This window comes from Girardinichthys multiradiatus, chromosome 8 (assembly GCF_021462225.1).
Source record: "Girardinichthys multiradiatus isolate DD_20200921_A chromosome 8, DD_fGirMul_XY1, whole genome shotgun sequence".
Taxonomy (NCBI): Eukaryota; Metazoa; Chordata; class Actinopteri; order Cyprinodontiformes; family Goodeidae; genus Girardinichthys; species Girardinichthys multiradiatus.
The window spans coordinates 26,167,003-26,186,353 of NC_061801.1; the positions used below are offsets into that span (position 1 = coordinate 26,167,003).

Below are 19,351 nucleotides of genomic sequence, written 5' to 3' on the forward strand. Positions count from 1 at the left end.
TGTTTTGATGGGAAATGTGTGGCAGGCATTTGTGTTTATTTCGGTAAGCATTGGAATTGACCCATTATGTCCTTTTTAATTTTGAATTATGAACACTGACCTTAAATGAGGCAAGTGAGGCCTGATGTTGTTTTGGGTTCTTTTGTGGCCTCCTGGATGAGTGGTTGATGCACTCTTGAAAAAATGTTGGTAGATAATGACTTGCTCTGATTGGCTGGAGTTTGAAAGCCTTTGTCATCTTTTTCTATACTAACAGATGTCAGTGACTCTGTTTCTCATCTGTTCTTGAATTTCTTTAGATCGTTGCATAATATATAGTTTTTGAGATGTTTTAGCTTATTTCATGTTTCCAGACAGGCTCTGTTGAGGTGATTTCTTGATTCCTTAAGCCTGGCAGTAGTCAGGTTTGGGCACAGCTTATGAAATTGAACTCAGCTTTCCTAAAAATGTGGTTAATCACAGTAAGTCCGTGATTACCATGGGGGATGATTACTTTTTCACATAGCACTGTGTTGGTTTGGAAAACCTTTTTCTATTGAAAATTAAATTATTTGGAGACTACATTTTGTTTTTACATTAGTTATCTTAGCTTGATATTAAAATATACTAGATGAAACATTAATGTGACAAACAGCAAAAACGGAATGAATCTGTTAATGAAGTGAATGCATTTGCACACAAGTGGAGTAGCAAAGCTTTTCTGCTTTGTCACTGTACATCACATTTCTTCCTTGGCCTCCAAACAAAGTTAATCATTTCACCACTCTGTTACAAATGCAGGTGGAACACCAAGACACAAAAGAACAGCATGCAACCATGCCGCAACACCTAACTCTCCTCGTAAGTAATTTATAAAACCTGTTTTTCACACCTGGGACTGAGGTTTGGATATTACATTAAATCTCAGTGCTGTTGTTGGTGTAGCAAAAAAGACAACAAATAGAAGCTGTGGGAAATGTGGAAATTGTCGGGGTTCTGGGCTTAGTGTGTGTGTTGTGTTTGTTTGGGACTTTGTTTTCAGTTTCCAGATGGTTCCAGAGTTTCTCAGGTGTGCTGGGTGACAGGTGCGACTGATCTGGTGATTGCTTTGAGGAGTATTTAAGCAGGAGGCTGCCAGCACTTTGATGCCAGAGTGTTTGCCTGCAGTGGTAACAAACTCAGCCACTACTAAGCTATGCTTCGTTCCTTGTCTCTATGCTGACTTTGTGTGTGATCTTTCGCAGGCATAAACCTGAACCTTTGATTATCTTCGTTGTACACTGTTTTCGGCTCCAGAGGTTTCTGGACGATCAAGTTTACCTACATTTGGTGGATTTTGTTTGGATTTCGTTTCCAAGGATTAAGCTGGCAGCTTCCTGTTATTCTCCGACTCCAGAACCAAGGCAGAAGCGTACCCTGTCCACCCTCCAACGCAAGTACCTGAACAAAGAACTATTCCTGAACTCACCAGTACTCACTCTTCAGCTCAAGCAAAACCATCTGGATTACCTCGCTTCGCACACCTGGGTTCCGACTCCCTCTACCCCTGGCGACCTGACGGCATTTGTTTAGTAAGCCATTTTCCTGATTACAGAAATTACCTTACGTTATTTTTCGCAACATATCAGTTCCCTGTTTCACCAGTTCTCTTCCCCTCTTTTCATACAGTTGGCGAATTTACCCGTTCATGTCCCTGACTCACTGTTGTAAATAAACACCTTTCACTATTCAGTTATTTCCTCTGAGTGTTCTCTGTATGTGGTTCAGATCTATTCCGAAAATGACAGAACACTCTGGCCAACAAGACCCAGCAGAACCACTACGAAGAACCCTATCTGAACACGCTAACCAGATCCATTTTCATTACTCCTCTCTTCGTTCCCTTACAGAGCAACAGTGCCAAACAAATCTACAGTTAGTACAGATAACCTCCATGCTTCAGCAAAGCTTAAATACTCAGTCCGCCACACGTGTAGATGGCGCTGCAGCACCACCCTCCCAACAGCTTCCTCATGTCCGTGACATCACCTCACCTAACCCGGAAAGATTTTCTGGAGAGGTTGGTAATTGTATGGGATTTTTGCTTCAATGTGGTCTAGTATTCAACCGTTCCTCACATTCCTTACCCCATGATGATGTGAAAATCTTGTATGTTATTGGTTTATTGACAGGCAAGGCCTTACAGTGGGCAGAGGCCCGTTTCTCAGATTGCAGAGACTTTGGTTGTACTTTTGAAGAGTTCGTTAAAGAGTTTAAGCAGACATTCTCACCTGTTATTGACAAAACTAGTACTGGTCGACAGTTGAGGGCTTTAAAGCAGCATAATAAACCCTTTACTGAGTTTTCCGTTGAGTTTCGTACTTTGGATGCTGCTTCCGGTTGGAATAATGAGGCTTTGAAGTCAACCATTTTTCATGCTTTAGACGACTCCTTAAAGGATGAGTTAGTCCTGATTGATGACCCCCCTACACTAGACGAAGCTATTTCTCAAGCTATTAGAATTGACAATGGGATAAGGGAAGGAAAGAGGTCCAGAGCTGAGAGGTTTAATTATAAACCACAGTTTACAACTAGCTCTCCACACACAGCTAAGACTCTGCTTCAACGATCAGGATCTGACCCTGAGCCATTGCTGGTGGGTCGCACACATTTAACTTTTGAAGAGAGACTGAGACGCAGAATAACTAAGCGATGTTTTTACTGAGGTTCACCTGACCATTTTATAGCATCTTGTCCTATTTGTCCTGGGCAGCCAAAAGGCAAGGTCCACTAACTATGAAGGGGGGGTTGGTGGACCATTCACAGAAATACAAAGCTCCCAGATTCAGCTTACCAGCTACAATTACATTCAATCAACACACTTTGACTCTGTCCGCCATGTTGGATTCAGGCTGTGAACAAAACTTAATAGATACTGAGATAGTTGTCAGAGCTGGCATTGAGGTGGAACCACTTACTTCACCTCGTTCTGTCCTAGCCCTAGACGGAAAGAAATTGCAGCAGATAACTCGGCGAACAAAACCGCTTGAACTACTACTGTCAGGTAACTATAGGGAAGAGATATCTTTTTTCATGTTCCCAGTATCTCAAGGTTCTATAGTTCTAGGCTTCCCTTGGTTATAGAAACATAACCCTCACTTAGATTGGTCTCAGTGTCGCATCGAGTCCTGGCCCACTAGTTGTCACTCAGACCTTATGGCTGCACAATCGAACTTCTTCCTGGTGCCCCCCTGCCTTCTAGCAGGCTGTATAATATCTCACATCCTGAAAGGAAGTCTATGGAAAATTACATTAATGACTCTTTGGCTGCAGGTATTATTCTGCCTTCCTCCTCACCTCTTGGGGCAGGATTTTTCTTGGTTGGTAAAAAGGATGGCTCATTACGACCCTGTATTGACTATAGAGGTTTAAATCAAATCACGGTTAAAAATAAATACCCACTTCCTCTCATTACCTCCGCCTTTGAACCGGTTCATGGTGCAACCATATTTTCCAAATTAGACCTTGGAAATGCTTATCATCTTGTCAGGATCCGCCAGGGGGACGAGTGGAAGACTGCCTTCAAGACACCATTGGGCCATTTCGACCTGGTCATGCCTTTTGGACTATGCAATGCTCCTGCTGTGTTCCAGGCTTTAGTCAATGACGTTCTCAAAGATTTTTTGAATATTTTTGTTTTCGTGTATCTTGATGACATTCTGATTTACTCCAAGGACATTGAGGAGCATCGCAAACATGTTCGCCAGGTACTCCAGCGTCTCTCGGAGAACCGCCTATTTGTTAAGGCTAAAAAGTGTGCATTTCACCAGCCGTCTGTCACATTTTTGGGCTACATCCTTGAGGGTGGACAGGTACGTTCTGATCCAGAGAAGATGAGAGCTGTTCTCGAATGGCCTGTACCAGACTCATGAAAAGCATTACAGTGTTTTCTTCGATTTGCTAATTTCTACAGATGATTCATCAAGGACAACAGTCTGACAGCTGCACCCCTTACTGCAATAACATCTTCCAAGATCTTGTTTTCCTGGTCGCCTGAAGCTGAAGCAGCTTTCCAGGCTTTAAAAAAGAAGTTCTCGCAAGCCCCTATCTTAGTTCACCCCGACTCTTCTAAACAGTTCATTTTGGAAGTCGATGCTTCTGACACCGGAGTAGGGGCCGTTTTGTTTCAGAACTCTGAGGATGGAAGACTTCATCCTTGTGCTTTTTTTTTCTCGCAGGTTAAGCAACACAGAAAGAAACTATGATGTGGGCGACAGAGAATTACTGGCCATAAAGCTGGCCCTTGAGGAATGGCGCCACTGGCTTGAGGGGGCCAAGCATCCTGTTCAAGTTTGGACTGATCATAAAAACTTGTCCTACCTCCAATCAGCAAAAAGACTCAATCCACGACAATCTCAGTGGTCTTTATTTTTCTCTCGTTTTTATTTGTGTATCTCTTTCAGGCCAGGACCCAAGAACACTAAGCCTGATTCCCTCTCCAGACAGTTTGCCACAGACGATTTGGTAAAGGAACTAGCTCCCTTTCTGCCGTCCAATTGGACAGTAGGGGCTCTCAGACGGGAGATTGAGGGAATTATTAACAGGGCTCAACAGCAGGAACCCGACCCTGGCACAGGACCACCAAAACCGCATTTATGTTCATCTCATGTACGTGTAAAGCTCATTGATTGGCTTCACACAGCCAAGTTCTCGGCTCATCCTGGTGTGAGTAGAACCACTGCTTTGGTTCAGAGAAGGTTTTGATGGCCATCCATACATAAAGATGTTAAAGATTTCGTTCAGGCCTGCGCCATCTGTGCCAGAAACGAGTCCAGTAACCAGCCACCTGCAGGTCTTCTCCAACCCCTCAGCATCCCTAATCGACCATGGTCCCACATTGCTTTAGACTTCGTTACGGGACTGCCTCTCTCATCAGGTATGACTACAGTTCTCACGATCGTTGATCGTTTTTCTAAATCATGCCATCTCATTCCTCTTAGAAAACTTCCATCAGCACTTCAAACAGCAAGACTCCTCACCAAGCACGTTTTCCGTCTCCATGGGATTCCCCAGGACATTCTATCTGACTGTGGCCCACAGTTCATCTCTCAGGTTTGGAAACAGTTTTGTTTAGCCTTGGGAGCAAAGGTTTCACTGACTTCAGGTTATCATCCTCAGTCCAACGGTTGAACGGAAAGATTGAACCAACAATTGGAATCCACCCTACGTTGCCTCACATCCACAAATCCTACAGATTGGTGCTCATACCTACCTTGGGTTGAGTATGCTCTCAATTCTCACATATCATCTGCTACTGGACGCTCACCTTTCGAAGCATCTCTTGGGTATCAGCCACCTCTGTTTTCGGCCGACAAGAAGGAGATCACAGTTTCATCAGTTCATCAACATATTTGCCGCTGCCGAACCATCTGGAACTCAACCGTTTGAGCCCTTCATCGAACTGCTGACCAGAACAAGCGTTTCGCTGACCGAAGACGCTGACCTGCACCCGAGTATCAGCCTGGTCAGAAAGTATGGTTATCGGCATGAGACATGCCACTTAAGTCTATGTCTAGGAAACTTTGGCCCCGTTTCATCGGCCCATACGAGATCGAGACTGTGATCAGCCCCTCTGCAGTTCACCTTCGCCTACCAGCAAGTCTTTGCATTCACCCTACATTCCACGTGTCTCAGATTAAGCCAGTGGTCTCCAGTGATTCGTGCCCTCTAATCAAACCCCCACCACCCACCCTGGACCGTCAGGGGCACCCAGTCTACGCGGTCCAATGGATCGTGGACTCTCGTCGGCAGGGCCGTGGTTGGCATTACCTCATCGATTGGGAGGGTTACGGTCCTGAGGATCGCTCTTGGATGTCCCGGTCATTCCTATGTGACTGGATGTGATCCTTAGGATTGCAGGCAGGTTGCGGTTCCTGGACTTAGGGGTGAAATGGGATAAATCTTGGAGAAAGTTGTTCGCTCGGATCTGGCAAAAGACCAGGAATTTGGCTGTTTGGATTGGCCTTTGAGAAGCACCAGCGAGACTCTCAAGGCTGACGGAAAATTAAGAGTCAGCCTAACCCAAATAATTAGTGTTTTTCTGAATCTGGCTCCCCTACACGGCCTTGATGGCTGGCTATCTTCAACTTCTCCTGGAAGTTATGTAAACATGACGCTCTGCTCCCTCTGCCCCCCTCCCTTCCCTGAGAACATCTGTGGACCTGCTCAGAACTTTGTGGCCGGTTGATGAACATTCCAACGAACCATCAAGGACAATGGCCTCTGTGACAGTGCTTCATGGACTTACTTGCACACACTCACAAGCACACACACACATGCTCAAGATAAACATATGCACCCCCTCACACCACCTTCACCGTTCCCGGCATGATGTTGTTTTGTCAACTGTTGCTTCTTTGTGCTGAGGTTTTTTGCAATCTCAAACTGTATCCTGCTAAGGATAAACTGTGAAATATGATTTTTTTCCCTTTACTTTCCTAATGTGGCCTCTTTTCTCATCTAGCAAGGCCAGCGCCTGTGAGTGGGCAGCAAAGCCTCGGTGACCCGTCTCCACTTGTCTTGTGTCATGATGTATGTTTGGATGGGTTGTACTGGTATTCTAATTTCCCCTCGGGGATCAATAAAGTATCTTTGAATTGAATTGAATATGTGACCCGTCTCTGATCGAGAACTACTGAGCTTCCCTGCCGTCCACTTCTTCTGGGCCGCCTGGCGGCGGCCGTTAAGGGGGAATGATGTCAGGGTTCTGGGTTTAGTGTGTGTGTGTATGTTGTGTTTGTTTGTGACTTTGTTTTCAGTTTCCAGATGGTTCCAGAGTTTCTCAGGTGTGCTGGGTGTCAGGTGCGACTGATCTGGTGATTGCTTCGAGGAGTATTTAAGCAGGAGGCTGCCAGCACTTTGATGCCAGAGTGTTTGCCTGCAGTGGTAACAAACTCAGCCACTACTAAGCTATGCTTCGTTCCTTGTCTCTATGCTGACTTTGTGTGTGATCTTTCGCAGGCATAAACCTGAACCTTTGATTATCTTCGTTGTACACTGTTTTCGGCTCCAGAGGTTTCTGGACGATCAAGTTTACCTACATTTGGTGGATTTTGTTTGGATTTCGTTTCCAAGGATTAAGCTGGCAGCTTCCTGTTATTCTCAAACTCCAGAACCAAGGCAGAAGCGTACCCTGTCCACCCTCCAACGCAAGTACCTGAACAAAGAACTATTCCTGAACTCACCAGTACTCACTTTTCAGCTCAAGCAAAACCATCTGGATTACCCCGCTTCGCACACCTGGGTCCTGACTCCCTCTGCCCCTGGCGACCTGACGGCATTTGTTTAGTAAGCCATTTTCCTGATTACAGAAATTACCTTACGTTATTTTTCGCAACATATCAGTTCCCTGTTTCACCAGTTCTCTTCCCCTCTTTTCATACAGTTGGCGAATTTACCCGTTCATGTCCCTGACTCACTGTTGTAAATAAACACCTTTCACTATTCAGTTATTTCCTCTGAGTGTTCTCTGTATGTGGGTCAGATCTATTCCGAAAATGACAGAAATAATGAGGCTCAATTTATTAATTCAACAAAACACATTTTATTGTTGCAGTCATTCATTTTCATTGAAGAATAGTCTTTTTCTGGTAGTCAATCTAGCAGAATATTGTGTTATAATACCAGTCGTTACAGTTTTCTCTTTCTACTGTTATTCAACAGTATTTTCTTTTTCAGTACCAGTAATTCTGAGGTCTGATCTGATAAAATGTTATGTTATTGTTACAGCCCTTGTTGCTTTTACAGTTCTTACAGGAATTCTGTTACATTACATTCATTTTCTTTTTTTTGCAAGTATTTCTAAACCCTGTCTGCCAGAATATTATAAGGTGTTTTCCACACTTGCTTGCCCTTACTGATTTTACCCTTTTTACTGTTAATAGTAAAAAAAACAGTTTCTTTTTTTTTCTTCTAAAATGATTCCTATGATTTTCATTTTACAATGACCCATCTGCTGGAATGCCTTTTTATGATTATTTTACCCTTACCGTTTTTTATTCAGTTAAATGTGGAAAACAACTTTTTTTCAACAGTTATTTTTTAGTTAACTAGTTTTTTCTGGTGCCAAATCTGCCAGTATTTTTTACGTTTGTTCTCACAGTTTAGTTATTTTGTTTTTTTGGGGGGGGGTTTGAGTTTATTAATTGTAGAAAAGTACAGGTTTTTTTTAATAATACATATTTTGTGTTATTATACATTTTTTGTGGCACCACATCTGCAGAAATGTAACATTTATTGTGTAACAATAAAAAGTAAATAATAATAAAGCTTTTAAAAATTAATTAAATTTATGATTTGATGATCTAACACAACTTTGCCAAAATGATCATAACGGTCCAGTTTTTGTTTGGTGTGTTTGTATCTGCAGCTAGACTGTCCCGTCCTCATTGCTGCCATTTTCATCTGCAGCATCGGGGGGACATTTCAATATGGGTTCAGTGTTTCTGTGATGACATCCCCCTCTTTTGTGAGTATAAAAATTAAAACAAAAAGTAATAATTTTTTTGTTATATGTGACAGTTTAAATCAATGCTATCTGATGATTTTTTTATGCATGCTGTCAGAGCTACAGGGGTTGGACAATGAAACTGAAACACCTGTCATTTTAGTGTGGGAGGTTTCATGGCTAAATTGGACCAGCCTGGTAGCCAGTCTTTATTGATTGCACATTGCACCAGTAAGAGCAGGGTGTGAAGGTTCAATTAGCAGGGTAAGAGCACAGTTTTGCTCAAAATATTGAAATGCACACAACATTATGTGTGACATACCAGAGTTCAAAAGAGGACAAATTGTTGGTGCACATCTTGCTGGCGCATCTGTGACCAAGACAGCAAGTCTTTGTGATGTATCAAGAGCCACGGTATCCAGGGTAATGTCAGCATACCACCAAGAAGGACGAACCACATCCAACAGGATTAACTGTGGACACAAGAGGAAGCTGTCTGAAAGGGATGTTCGGGTGCTAACCCGGATTGTATCCAAAAAACATAAAACCACGGCTGCCCAAATCATGGCAGAATTAAATGTGCACCTCAACTCTCCTGTTTCCACCAGAACTGTCGGTCGGGAGCTCCACAGGGTCAATATACACGGCCGGGCTGCTATAGCCAAACCTTTGGTCACTCATGCCAATGCTGAACGTCGGTTTCAATGGTGCAAGGAGCGCAAATCTTGGGCTGTGGACAATGTGAAACATGTATTGTTCTCTGATGAGTCCACCTTTACTGTTTTCCCCACCTCCGGGAGAGTTACGGTGTGGAGAAGCCCCAAAGAAGCGTACCACCCAGACTGTTGCATGCCCAGAGTGAAGCATGGGGGTGGATTAGTGATGGTTTGGGCTGCCATATCATGGCATTCCCTTGGCCCAATACTTGTGCTAGATGGGCGCGTCACTGCCAAGGACTACCGAACCATTCTTGAGGACCATGTGCATCCAATGGTTCAAACATTGTATCCTGAAGGCGGTGCCGTGTATCAGGATGACAATGCACCAATACACACAGCAAGACTGGTGAAAGATTGGTTTGATGAACATGAAAGTGAAGTTGAACATCTCCCATGGCCTGCACAGTCACCAGATCTAAATATTATTGAGCCGCTTTGGGGTGTTTTGGAGGAGCGAGTCAGGAAACGTTTTCCTCCACCAGTATCATGTAGTGACCTGGCCACTATCCTGCAAGAAGAATGGCTTAAAATCCCTCTGACCACTGTGCAGGACTTGTATATGTCATTCCCAAGACAAATTGATGCAAAAGGAGGCCCTACACCATACTAATAAATTATTGTGGTCAAAAACCAGGTGTTTCAGTTTCATTGTCCAACCCCTGTAGACATACTGATAAACTCAAAGAAGGTATGCAATGAAGACACAAGCGAGTCAAAGCTATCTTTGGCTGGCCAGGTAGAGACAGTCCTTTTTCTGAGGAGCTGCCCTGTGTCACAACCTTTTATTAAAGAAAGAAAAAAAAAAACACTCATGTTACAGCATCGTGGGTGTGGCTACACACCGTTTCACAAATACAAGTCCTACTGCATAAAACTGGTTTTGGCCAGATGCTGATACAGCACACACGTCCACATCTGGGATCCAAGGACACGTAGATTGGCTGGGGTGCGAACAGCCTGCTTCCCAAACTCCTCCGCACACACACAAATTCCTGCTCAGTCTGCATAGCAACCACCCAAATGCAACTATAAAACATGATGACAATTCTGTTAATAGTTCATAAAATTACTTCAAAGATAAATGTAAAACGTTTTCAAACCACTTCCATCAAAGTTCACCAAACTAATTAAATGAAAATGTATTTTAATGGTAAATCATAAAGCTGAAGAATCTTTTTAAACTAAGCAATGATAATTCATGTACAAATCTTCCAACACATGCAAATATGAATTATTGTGTATTTTCCTGCTGCAGTTCATAAAGGAGCTGGTGAATAAAAGTTGTGTACACAGATATGACCGAATCTTAAAGGAGTGGGAGGTCTCTCTTATCTGGTCCTTCACTGTGTCCATTTTCTGCATCGGGGGGTTACTGGGATCACTGATGGCAGGTTCCCTCAGTTCAAGATTTGGCAGGTTGGTGTGCATTTACAGCATCTTTCAGTGTATTGATTTGGTGCGGTTGATGGTGCAGAAATGACCTGCGTTTGCCTGTTCCCCAGAAAGCACTGCCTTCTGTTAAACAATTTTTTGGCTATATTTGGGGCCATATTGATGCTCTTGAGCCGAACAGCCAATTCTTTTGAGATGATAATGGTGGGAAGATTTCTTTATGGCCTCAATGCAGGTAATCCCCCTCCGACTTCTGCTTTTGTTCCCCCATGTATTCCTCCGTTGCAACAGGTTCTATTGGTTTATATTTGTGTTCAGGGGTTGGTCTTTCAGCTCAAGCGATGTATCTCACTGAGTCTGCTCCTAAGCGGCTAAGAGCGATGGTGGGCGTCACCATTGCGACCTCTTTATCTTTTGGGAAGTTCCTTGGTCAGCTGCTGGGGATCAGGTGAGCTGAACTGTCATTATTCCTACTGACTCGAGTAGATGAAAGATCCACCCTGAGGTGTTACAGGGTCAAATGAAAAATCCCATATAAATCTCTGGACATTTCTTTGTCTATTCTAATGAAACTGGGCTTCATGGAAATACAGCATTGTAAAAAGTCCTGAGTCATTCCTTGTTATTTTATATCAACTATCTACTTGTCAACATCTTTTCAATTTTTATAGTTTTTCTTTTCGTTTTTTTCTTATCTACTTTTGGACTGTGGTGTTTTTTTTTTTTTATGTGTGACCAAATGTACCTTTTATTGTGATATGTAGGACGTTTATGTAGGAAATATGACAGACTGATATCCCAGAAGAGTTTTTCCACCCGCCGATGAGTTCTAAAGTTATAAGAAAAAGTCAATTTATTGAGTCATTAAAAAAATGTTTTCTTACATCTTTTTTTCTTCCTGAGAAAGTACCTGAGCATCTACAGAGGAATGTTTTTTGTTTGTTAGGCCATTTACATTTGAACTAGCAACAAGATATAACAGGCTTCTTTCTATTGGTTTCTTTCTTGTCTTAATTTCCCTGTTATTTATGACCCTAAGTGTTGACATTCATTCCTTTGTGTTTTAGTTTATAAGTCTGCTCTTGTTTTCTTTGTTCAGTAAGACTTTCTCTAGGCTTTTATTTATCTCCACTTGGCTCATCGATGTCTATTAGTCCCCTCCCCTTAGTTCCTCTGCCTTCCTCTGCCTCAGCTGATCCACATCATCACCTGATTGGTATCACCTGATTGGTCTCACCTGCTTGCCATACCTTTCTGCACACTTTCCTCTTCATAAAAGCACTCTGGTTGTCATACTCATTGTTAATTTCTTCTGTTATCCTGACTCATACTCTGTTCCTCCATTGCCCGCCTATACCTAATGTCCAGCTCTCCTTGTGCCACTACTTTTGTAAGTTTTCCTAACTGACAGCCATGACACTTAACACATGAACCAGTGTTGTGTCCACACACAACAGCACAAAAGACAACTTAGCAGAAAAAATCTTTTAAACCTAATTTTCCGTTATGTTTTTACTCGCATGGTGGCATAAAGACCCACTTTCTTCCTTTTCTTCCTGTTATTGTAGATAGTTCTGTGAAAATATACCAATAAGCATTTTTTGATGTTGATCCAGCCCAATTTAAAAGATTACAAGAAAGTTTGATTCTGAGAAAGCAAAATATAAAGAATCTGTAAGATGTCTTTTTTTTTTCTACCTTAATTAAAATCAATTTATTTCCTTGCGGCTCAGTCTAAAAAATTATTATTGTTTGTGCCATAATCTCCAGAACATTTGAAGCTTGCCTTTAATGAATCAAATATTTCTCCCAGGGATGATGCAGACAAAGAATTTATCAGAATCTGTGTTTACATTCAACATGTTGAATTTACATCAGTACATATAGTCCTAACAAATAGACACCAAAGCAGGAGTCAGCAACGCTTACAATCCAGGCATTTGAGCCCTTGGTTGTGCAATTTGTCCAGAGCTACAAAAGCTGCAAAAAAAAAAAACGTATGAAAAAAGATTGCTTATTAATTTATTTAAATGTTGACTGAAGAATTTGCCTGTTTTATGGTTAAAGAACAGCAGTTTTATTTGTGTTTTTTAGATAAAAAAAAAAAGAAAAACTCATTCTAAGGAAAAACAGTGACAAACATTTTTGAACACTTTCTTAATGTGTTCCGCTCTCTGAATACAACAGTGTTTTAAAATGCATATTACTGTGTTCTAGCCATAATGAACAGAAAGAAAAAGTTCAGTTCTGCAGTTTCAAGGATTTTGGATGTATTTTGAGTTTTTGGGTTGAACTTTTTTAATAAATATTGCAATGGTTGAATCTGTGGTATTTGGTTATTTTTTTAAAGCTTAGATTCAAATAACTTAAGAACCTCATAAAGTCCTGATCATTCATACTAAAAACCTGGAGAGGAGTTGTACCATGATGTTTTTATCATGACTATGTATGATCACTTTATCTTTTTAGGTGTATGTTAAAGTTTAGACCAACATCTTAATTATAATAAAATTTTAGAAACCAGCCTCATTATTGTTGACTGTTGAATAAGTCAATTTCATATACAATGCTACCCTGATTCCCCTAACTGAATTATTATAACTGATTGAAAGAATGGTCTGCATTCAACTGGCTTGTTAATGATTCTTAGGACATTTTAAATTAAACCAGGGTGTGCTTGATGGCCTGACTGTTGCATCATTTCAAAGTCAGTTTCTCTCTTATACAGAGAGTTGCTTGGCACAGAGAAGAATTGGCACTGGCTGCTTGGTTTCAATGGTTTCACTGCATTATTCCAGCTCTGCACTCTGCCGTTCCTACCAGAGTCTCCAAGATACCTGTTGCTGGAAAGAGGGAATGTCCAGGCCTCTGAGAATGGTTTGATATGCCATTTCTTAGCCTTAGATTATCCAGTGTACAATAAAATTTAGCTTTATTGTGTTACTGTTTGGTACCAGCTGCACCTAAATTCAATGTTTTCTTATGCACGCTTAGCTTTTAGGAAATTATGGGGCAAAAATGACTACAACAAGGAAGTTGTGGAGATGCTGGAAGAGAAAGCAGCGCTGCAGAGCGTCCGAAGCTGCTCGGTGTTGGAGTTAATTCAGAACCGAACAGTTCGCTGGCAGCTCCTCACCATTGTTATCGCCTTCACTGCACTGCAGCTCTGTGGTCTCAATGCTGTGAGTTATATTCTGTTTAATGTAGTTAGCCATGATTTACTCAGCTTACAGTGCATTGTTTCAAATACGAGTCTTTTTCTGATGAGCAGAATTGATGATCTGTGTTTGTATGGAAATCCAAAGCATGAAATTGTTTATTGTACTGACTTTAGCCAACCAGCTTAAAAGACCAAAGTAGAGATGCACCAATCAGATTTAATGATTTCAATCTCCAGTCGCCAGTGTTGTAAAACTCTGACTTGGGGATTTTAGCTGATTTAGTTTTCTTTTTAAGTAAAAACCAAATTTATTTTACTTCTTGTGGAAATTTAAATCTAAACTGTCTTAACAATTACATGTTTATAGTAAAATAATGCGATCGTTTCTCAATAAAAGCCTAAAGTTGTAGAGCTGTTTGTCTCTGCATCAGTGACAATCCACAAAGGCGGTCACGTCATGGGGCAGGAGCATCTATAAATAAAAGCCACTTAAAACCCATTTACTCTCTTAGAAGGTGGATTATGGCTCACTAAACCTTTTCCTATCTTTTCTTTTGCACTTCTGACATAATCTTATAAGATGTTTTTCAACAAAATCCTTCTGAAATAAATGACCACTATGTCCAACCTAATATTTGAGAAGAAAATGTTCACATTTGCAGTTGTTTTAAGTTGTTAAATCATTTGTTCTGAATACAAGCCTTCATCATAAAGGGTTTTTAATTATTTACATTAGGGCTAATGGTGGCATCACTCTGGGTATTTAAGAGAGAGAGAGTAGTTGGCGTTACACATATCTGCTGTTTTTGACAGCCCTGCTGGGCGTGTTAATTGTTTGAGGGGATGCAGGATTGGCTGGAATGTGGCAGAAAAGTTAATTGAGAACACCCGCGTTTGGACTTTTAAGTTTATTTAAACATCTGGGAGCTGTGCAGTGGCTCCCCTCTTATCCCTTCTCTTATCTGCACTTGTCCTTCAGGGCCAGAGTAGCTTGGTTTGCATCTGGTTGCATTTCAGGTTGTTCATTTAACTTAAAACATATCGGCTTATTCACATTGACATGACTGATTTTACTGACTTCACATAATGTTCTGATTAAATTACTTTCCATCCATCCCATCCATCCATCCATCCATCCATCCATCCATCCATCCATCCATCCATCCATCCATCCATCCATCCATCCATCCATCCATCCATCCATCCATCCATCCATCCATCCATCCATCCATCCATCCATCCATCCATCCATCCATCCATCCATCCATCCATCCATCCATCCATCCATCCATCCATCCATCCATCCATCCATCCATCCATCCATCCATCCATCCATCCATCCCAATTTCCACAGTTGCTTTTAAAATAATTTGTTTGGTCTTTCACATTTACCCCATGATAGAGATGATTGCAAGTTAAACAGGAATTCACTATTTCTGAGCTAATACAAAATTACTATAGACTTAAACTGTCATGTTGTGGGACGGACAGAATTGGAGTTAAAATAGAGCAATTTTGCTTCCCAACCTGCCTCGGTGGAAAACACTGTCTACTTTCTAGAAGCTTTTTACACATTGTGTGCTTCCTCTGACTTTATTATTAAACATACAAAAATAGGTAAATGAGTCATCCTCAGTCAATAACAACTTCCACTCCGATCAGTGAATTCACTGATCAGAAAAAGATCAGGTTTTTAGTTTAGCTGATCACTAATCAGTCATTTTGAGCTTATTAGCTAATTAGCCTTTTCTGGTTACGGCCTGATTTCACAGAGCATCTCTGTAAAGATCACATTTTTGTATTAAAGCTCATAAGTTGAAATATTTATTTTCAGGTGTATTTTTACTCTTTTGAAGTATTTCGAGCTGCAGGGATCCAAGAACAAAGGTTAGCATATGCTGCCTTGGGTACAGGCCTGTGTGAAGTCTCCACCTCCTTAGCCTGTGTAAGTCTGCTTTCACTGATATTTGCACATTATTTTTTAACTTTTCTATCCATTAAGTATAGCTACAAAATCCTGACAACCATTACTTTTATTCTACTATTGTTTGTGTTCTTAACTAATTTAAAGATTATGAAAAAAAAAAAAAACACGTTTATTTTCCTTTTACAATCTCAAAATCTTTCATTTTGGACTACTCTGAATATCTTTGTGTGTGTTGCTAGTGCCCCCATGTGGTCATTGAACTCCATGCAGTGACAGCTGAGCATTGCAATTAGCTGTAACACCTAATTTAAATTTGCAGTTCATGATAATTGAGAGCATCGGCAGAAAGGTCCTGCTGTTCAGAGGCTACATGGGAATGGCTGCAGCTCTGGGCCTCCTCTCTGTCACTGTTTACTTTCAGGTGAGCTTCTTAAAAACCACTTGATACCCAATGCATTTTTTTAAGTAATTTGTTGCTCTGTGTGACTTGACAACTAAACAAGGACTTACATGTTCTCTGCAGAAAACTGTCTGGTGGATGCCGTACTGCAGCATGGTTCTTGTTTTCCTCTTCATTTCTTTCTTTTCCAGTGGACCAGGTATGTTTATTTCACAATATGCTCAAGCAGATTTGACTCATTTCTGAAGGAACATCTTGCAGTAACACCTTCTACTACTGTTATTGGATCCTAAGCTGCGACAACAGTTTCTCTTCCGGGGGAGATCTTAACTCAGTCGTTTAAATCAGCTGGATACACACTTGGATGCACTGTTAACTGGACCTGCCTGTTTGTACTGGGGACGGTTTTCCCCATCTTAGTGGCGAGTATCTCAGCACCAAATTGTTCATTTTCTTAACCACAATCCAGATCAGTTGGCTTGTAAATTAACTCACAGTTTCATAATTTTCCAGGGGAATCTGGGTAATTTTTGCTTCCTTATATTTCTGGCTGTCTGCCTCATTTGTGGGCTTCATGTGAAATTTAACATGCCGGAGACCAAAGATCGAACAGCGCTGGAGATATCTGTTGAGTTTGAGAGGATGCATGCCAAAGATAAAGCCTCAGAGAAGAAAAAGGCATCTGAAATCAAAGTACAAGAGACCAAATTATGATAAAGGAAGAGGTTGGTAAGGCCTAAAACTACAAAAGTGCCAATATTTTAGGTTTATAAATCTGTGTTTTTTTCCCCCTAATAGATTTCAGTAAAAAAAGTAGATAGATGAGGGAAATATTGGCTAATGAAAATCAGACCACATGTTCAGAGTTATACAGAGTATTATGTTGTACTTTTACACTTAACAGTAAATGCATGTAGTGTGATGACGTTGCATGATTTCAGAATAAAGAAAGATATTGTTTAATTGTACATAATAAATAATACTTGTCATTGTGAATAAAATACCAGTTTTGTTCCTGCTCATAAATTAATTAAATTGACATGTTTTTTAAATTAATTTAATGGAAAAATCTGTTCAAATATTTTGGTCAGCTTAAAGTCATGCATAAACTAAGTCCACAACAGCTTTTAGAACCACCTTTGCAGCAATAACTTGAAGTAATCGTTTCCTGTGCGACTTTGAGTCTTTGACACGGCTATGGAGGAATGTTGGCCGGGTCTTCTTTTTAACATATCTTTAATTCTTTGAGGTCTAAACACATTAATTTTTGCAAAGTTCTCCTAAGACCCCATCACCATGTTTCAATTGGGTGTCACGTTTTGCTGACGTCTGACTGCTTTTATAGAGGTGGTCACTGTTGCTGATGACTTATCAAATAAGCTCATTTTGATTACCTTCTTTTCCTCTTAAATTAGATTAAAGGAGCAAGGGTGGAATTACATTTTTCCATGACTGCAAAGTATTTTTTTTACATGACAAGATATGAAAGACAATCCATATTTTAAAGTTATTATCTCAAGCCAATTGGGCCATACCCATCTTTTCAGTTAAGAATGATATCCTTGAGCTTATCAGTGAGCTCTGCATGTTTAAAGTCATGCTGATCCAATCAGCGCACAGTTTTCACTGAGAGAAATATTTCACACCACAGTTATGTTGTTCTTTTTATATGTAGAGCTGTTAAACTGGATTATTTATGAACTAATGTTTACTGATGATTTAGCTAATAAAATCCACCACTGTGAACAACCTCACAAATTTTATTATTAGTTGATGTTATTCTTCATGTGCTTCAGGAAAATCAAGGTCCCTGTCTGCTAGAACTTACAGCAGTATGAACATGACACATTCCTATATTTTCAGAATCTTAATGGGAAATAAAGAGCTTCCTCATTTCCTTAAGGCTTTAGTTCATTCTCTAGAATGAAACAATGGTTTTCTGAGGTTATTCGTTTATCAAAATAACTTATATAGAAATTTGAACTTTTAAATTATTCTTAAAAGCAGTTAAAAGGTGCAGGATAGTACAAAGTACTTTTAGAATTTAAAAGAACCTTATTAACCTGTCGTTCCTAATGGCTTTTTGTCATATGCAGAACAAAGACTTTGCAAAAGCGTTCACCTCTGGTGAACTTTTACACATTTTTTCACATTACAAACACAAACTTCAGCATATCTGATGTGGATTTTATGAGATAGTCCAACACAAAGTATAGCAAATACATGTTTTTCAGTCTTTTTACAAAGAAAAATCTGAAAAGTGTGGCATGCATTAGTATTCAGCCTTCTTTAGCAACTGAATAAAATCCAGTCCCAGAACTGCCTGTAGAAGTCACCTACAGAATAAACTGCGTCCAGCAGTGTGTAACGCAGCTGTTCCGTGAAGGTCTTAGAGGTTTGTTAGATAACATTAGTGAAGACAAAGAATCAGAATATCCATTATTGTCATTGTCACAAGTACAACACAACTGAGAAAAAAAACTATCTGGTCAATGCATGAGGAATAAATAATTTATGTAAAATAGAAAAAGCATTTGTTAGAAAGATAAAATAAAAAGACATGTATACACATTCATACTGAATGCACCTAAATATTATTGCATATCCCTTTACATTCTGGCAGACAGTTTAGGAACAAAGTAGTGGATAAGTTTAAAGTGTTGTTAGGTTGGAAAACAATATCCCAAGCTTACAGAGTTCAGTCCATCATCCAAAAATAAAAAGAGCATGATGCCACTGCAAACCTTCAAAGACATGCATGCACTTAAGTTGGCAGAGTTGACAAGGTTGACACTATTCAGGGAAACAGTTTCGAGGATTGTAGTAACTCTGGATACACAGCTTAGGTGACAGAATCTGTTGAAAAGACAACTAAGTCCCAGTTTGTCAATACTGCACATCACACTGAACACACTATCTCCATTGTGAAACATGGGGTTGGCAGCATCATGCTCCAGGGCTTTCCTTGAGTAGGGATAGAAAAGCTGGTCAGAGTTGATGGAAAGATGGATGGAGCTAAATTCAGGGCAAGCTGCTTAAGACTTAGAGAGTGAGCTTAAGGTTCACCTTCTAGCGGGTCAAAAGCTCCAAACCAGTGGCGGTTTTTGACATGGGCCACGTGAGCAGTTGCCCAGGGTGGAACTAGAAAGGGGGTACGTGAGAACCATATAAAAAAGCAAGTTTTCTATTGCTTTCATGTATGTGCAGTTAATGAGAAGTTGACTCCTCTGTGTCCTTAACATATGACCGGAGCTACAATGGAATGATTTAGATCAAAACATATTTATGT

General features: G+C 40.5%; 1 protein-coding gene across 1 annotated transcript; it reads left to right on the forward strand.

Annotated features, from left to right (window-relative positions):
* The first annotated feature begins 812 nt into the window (after positions 1–812).
* slc2a11l (solute carrier family 2 member 11, like) lies at positions 813–17,118 on the forward strand. The gene is made up of 12 exons (XM_047373280.1): positions 813–840; positions 8,387–8,485; positions 10,439–10,599; positions 10,686–10,810; positions 10,894–11,023; positions 13,304–13,452; positions 13,570–13,757; positions 15,570–15,680; positions 15,982–16,083; positions 16,186–16,261; positions 16,357–16,484; positions 16,576–17,118. Exons 1-12 carry the CDS (start codon positions 817–819, stop codon positions 16,774–16,776), a joined length of 1,494 nt encoding a protein of 497 aa, XP_047229236.1. The 5' UTR covers positions 813–816; the 3' UTR covers positions 16,777–17,118.
* Positions 17,119–19,351: the final 2,233 nt, after the last annotated feature.

What these genes read in the sequence shown, in the direction of transcription:
- slc2a11l (XM_047373280.1), top strand. Translation starts at nt 817, where the DNA reads ATGCCGCAACACCTAACTCTCCTC. An exon ending in TCTTTATGGCCTCAATGCAG is followed by an intron (nt 10,811 to 10,893) that starts GTAATCCCCCTC and finishes ATTTGTGTTCAG; the next exon opens with GGGTTGGTCTTTCAGCTCAA. An exon ending in TTTCTTTTCCAGTGGACCAG is followed by an intron (nt 16,262 to 16,356) that starts GTATGTTTATTT and finishes TTGGATCCTAAG; the next exon opens with CTGCGACAACAGTTTCTCTT.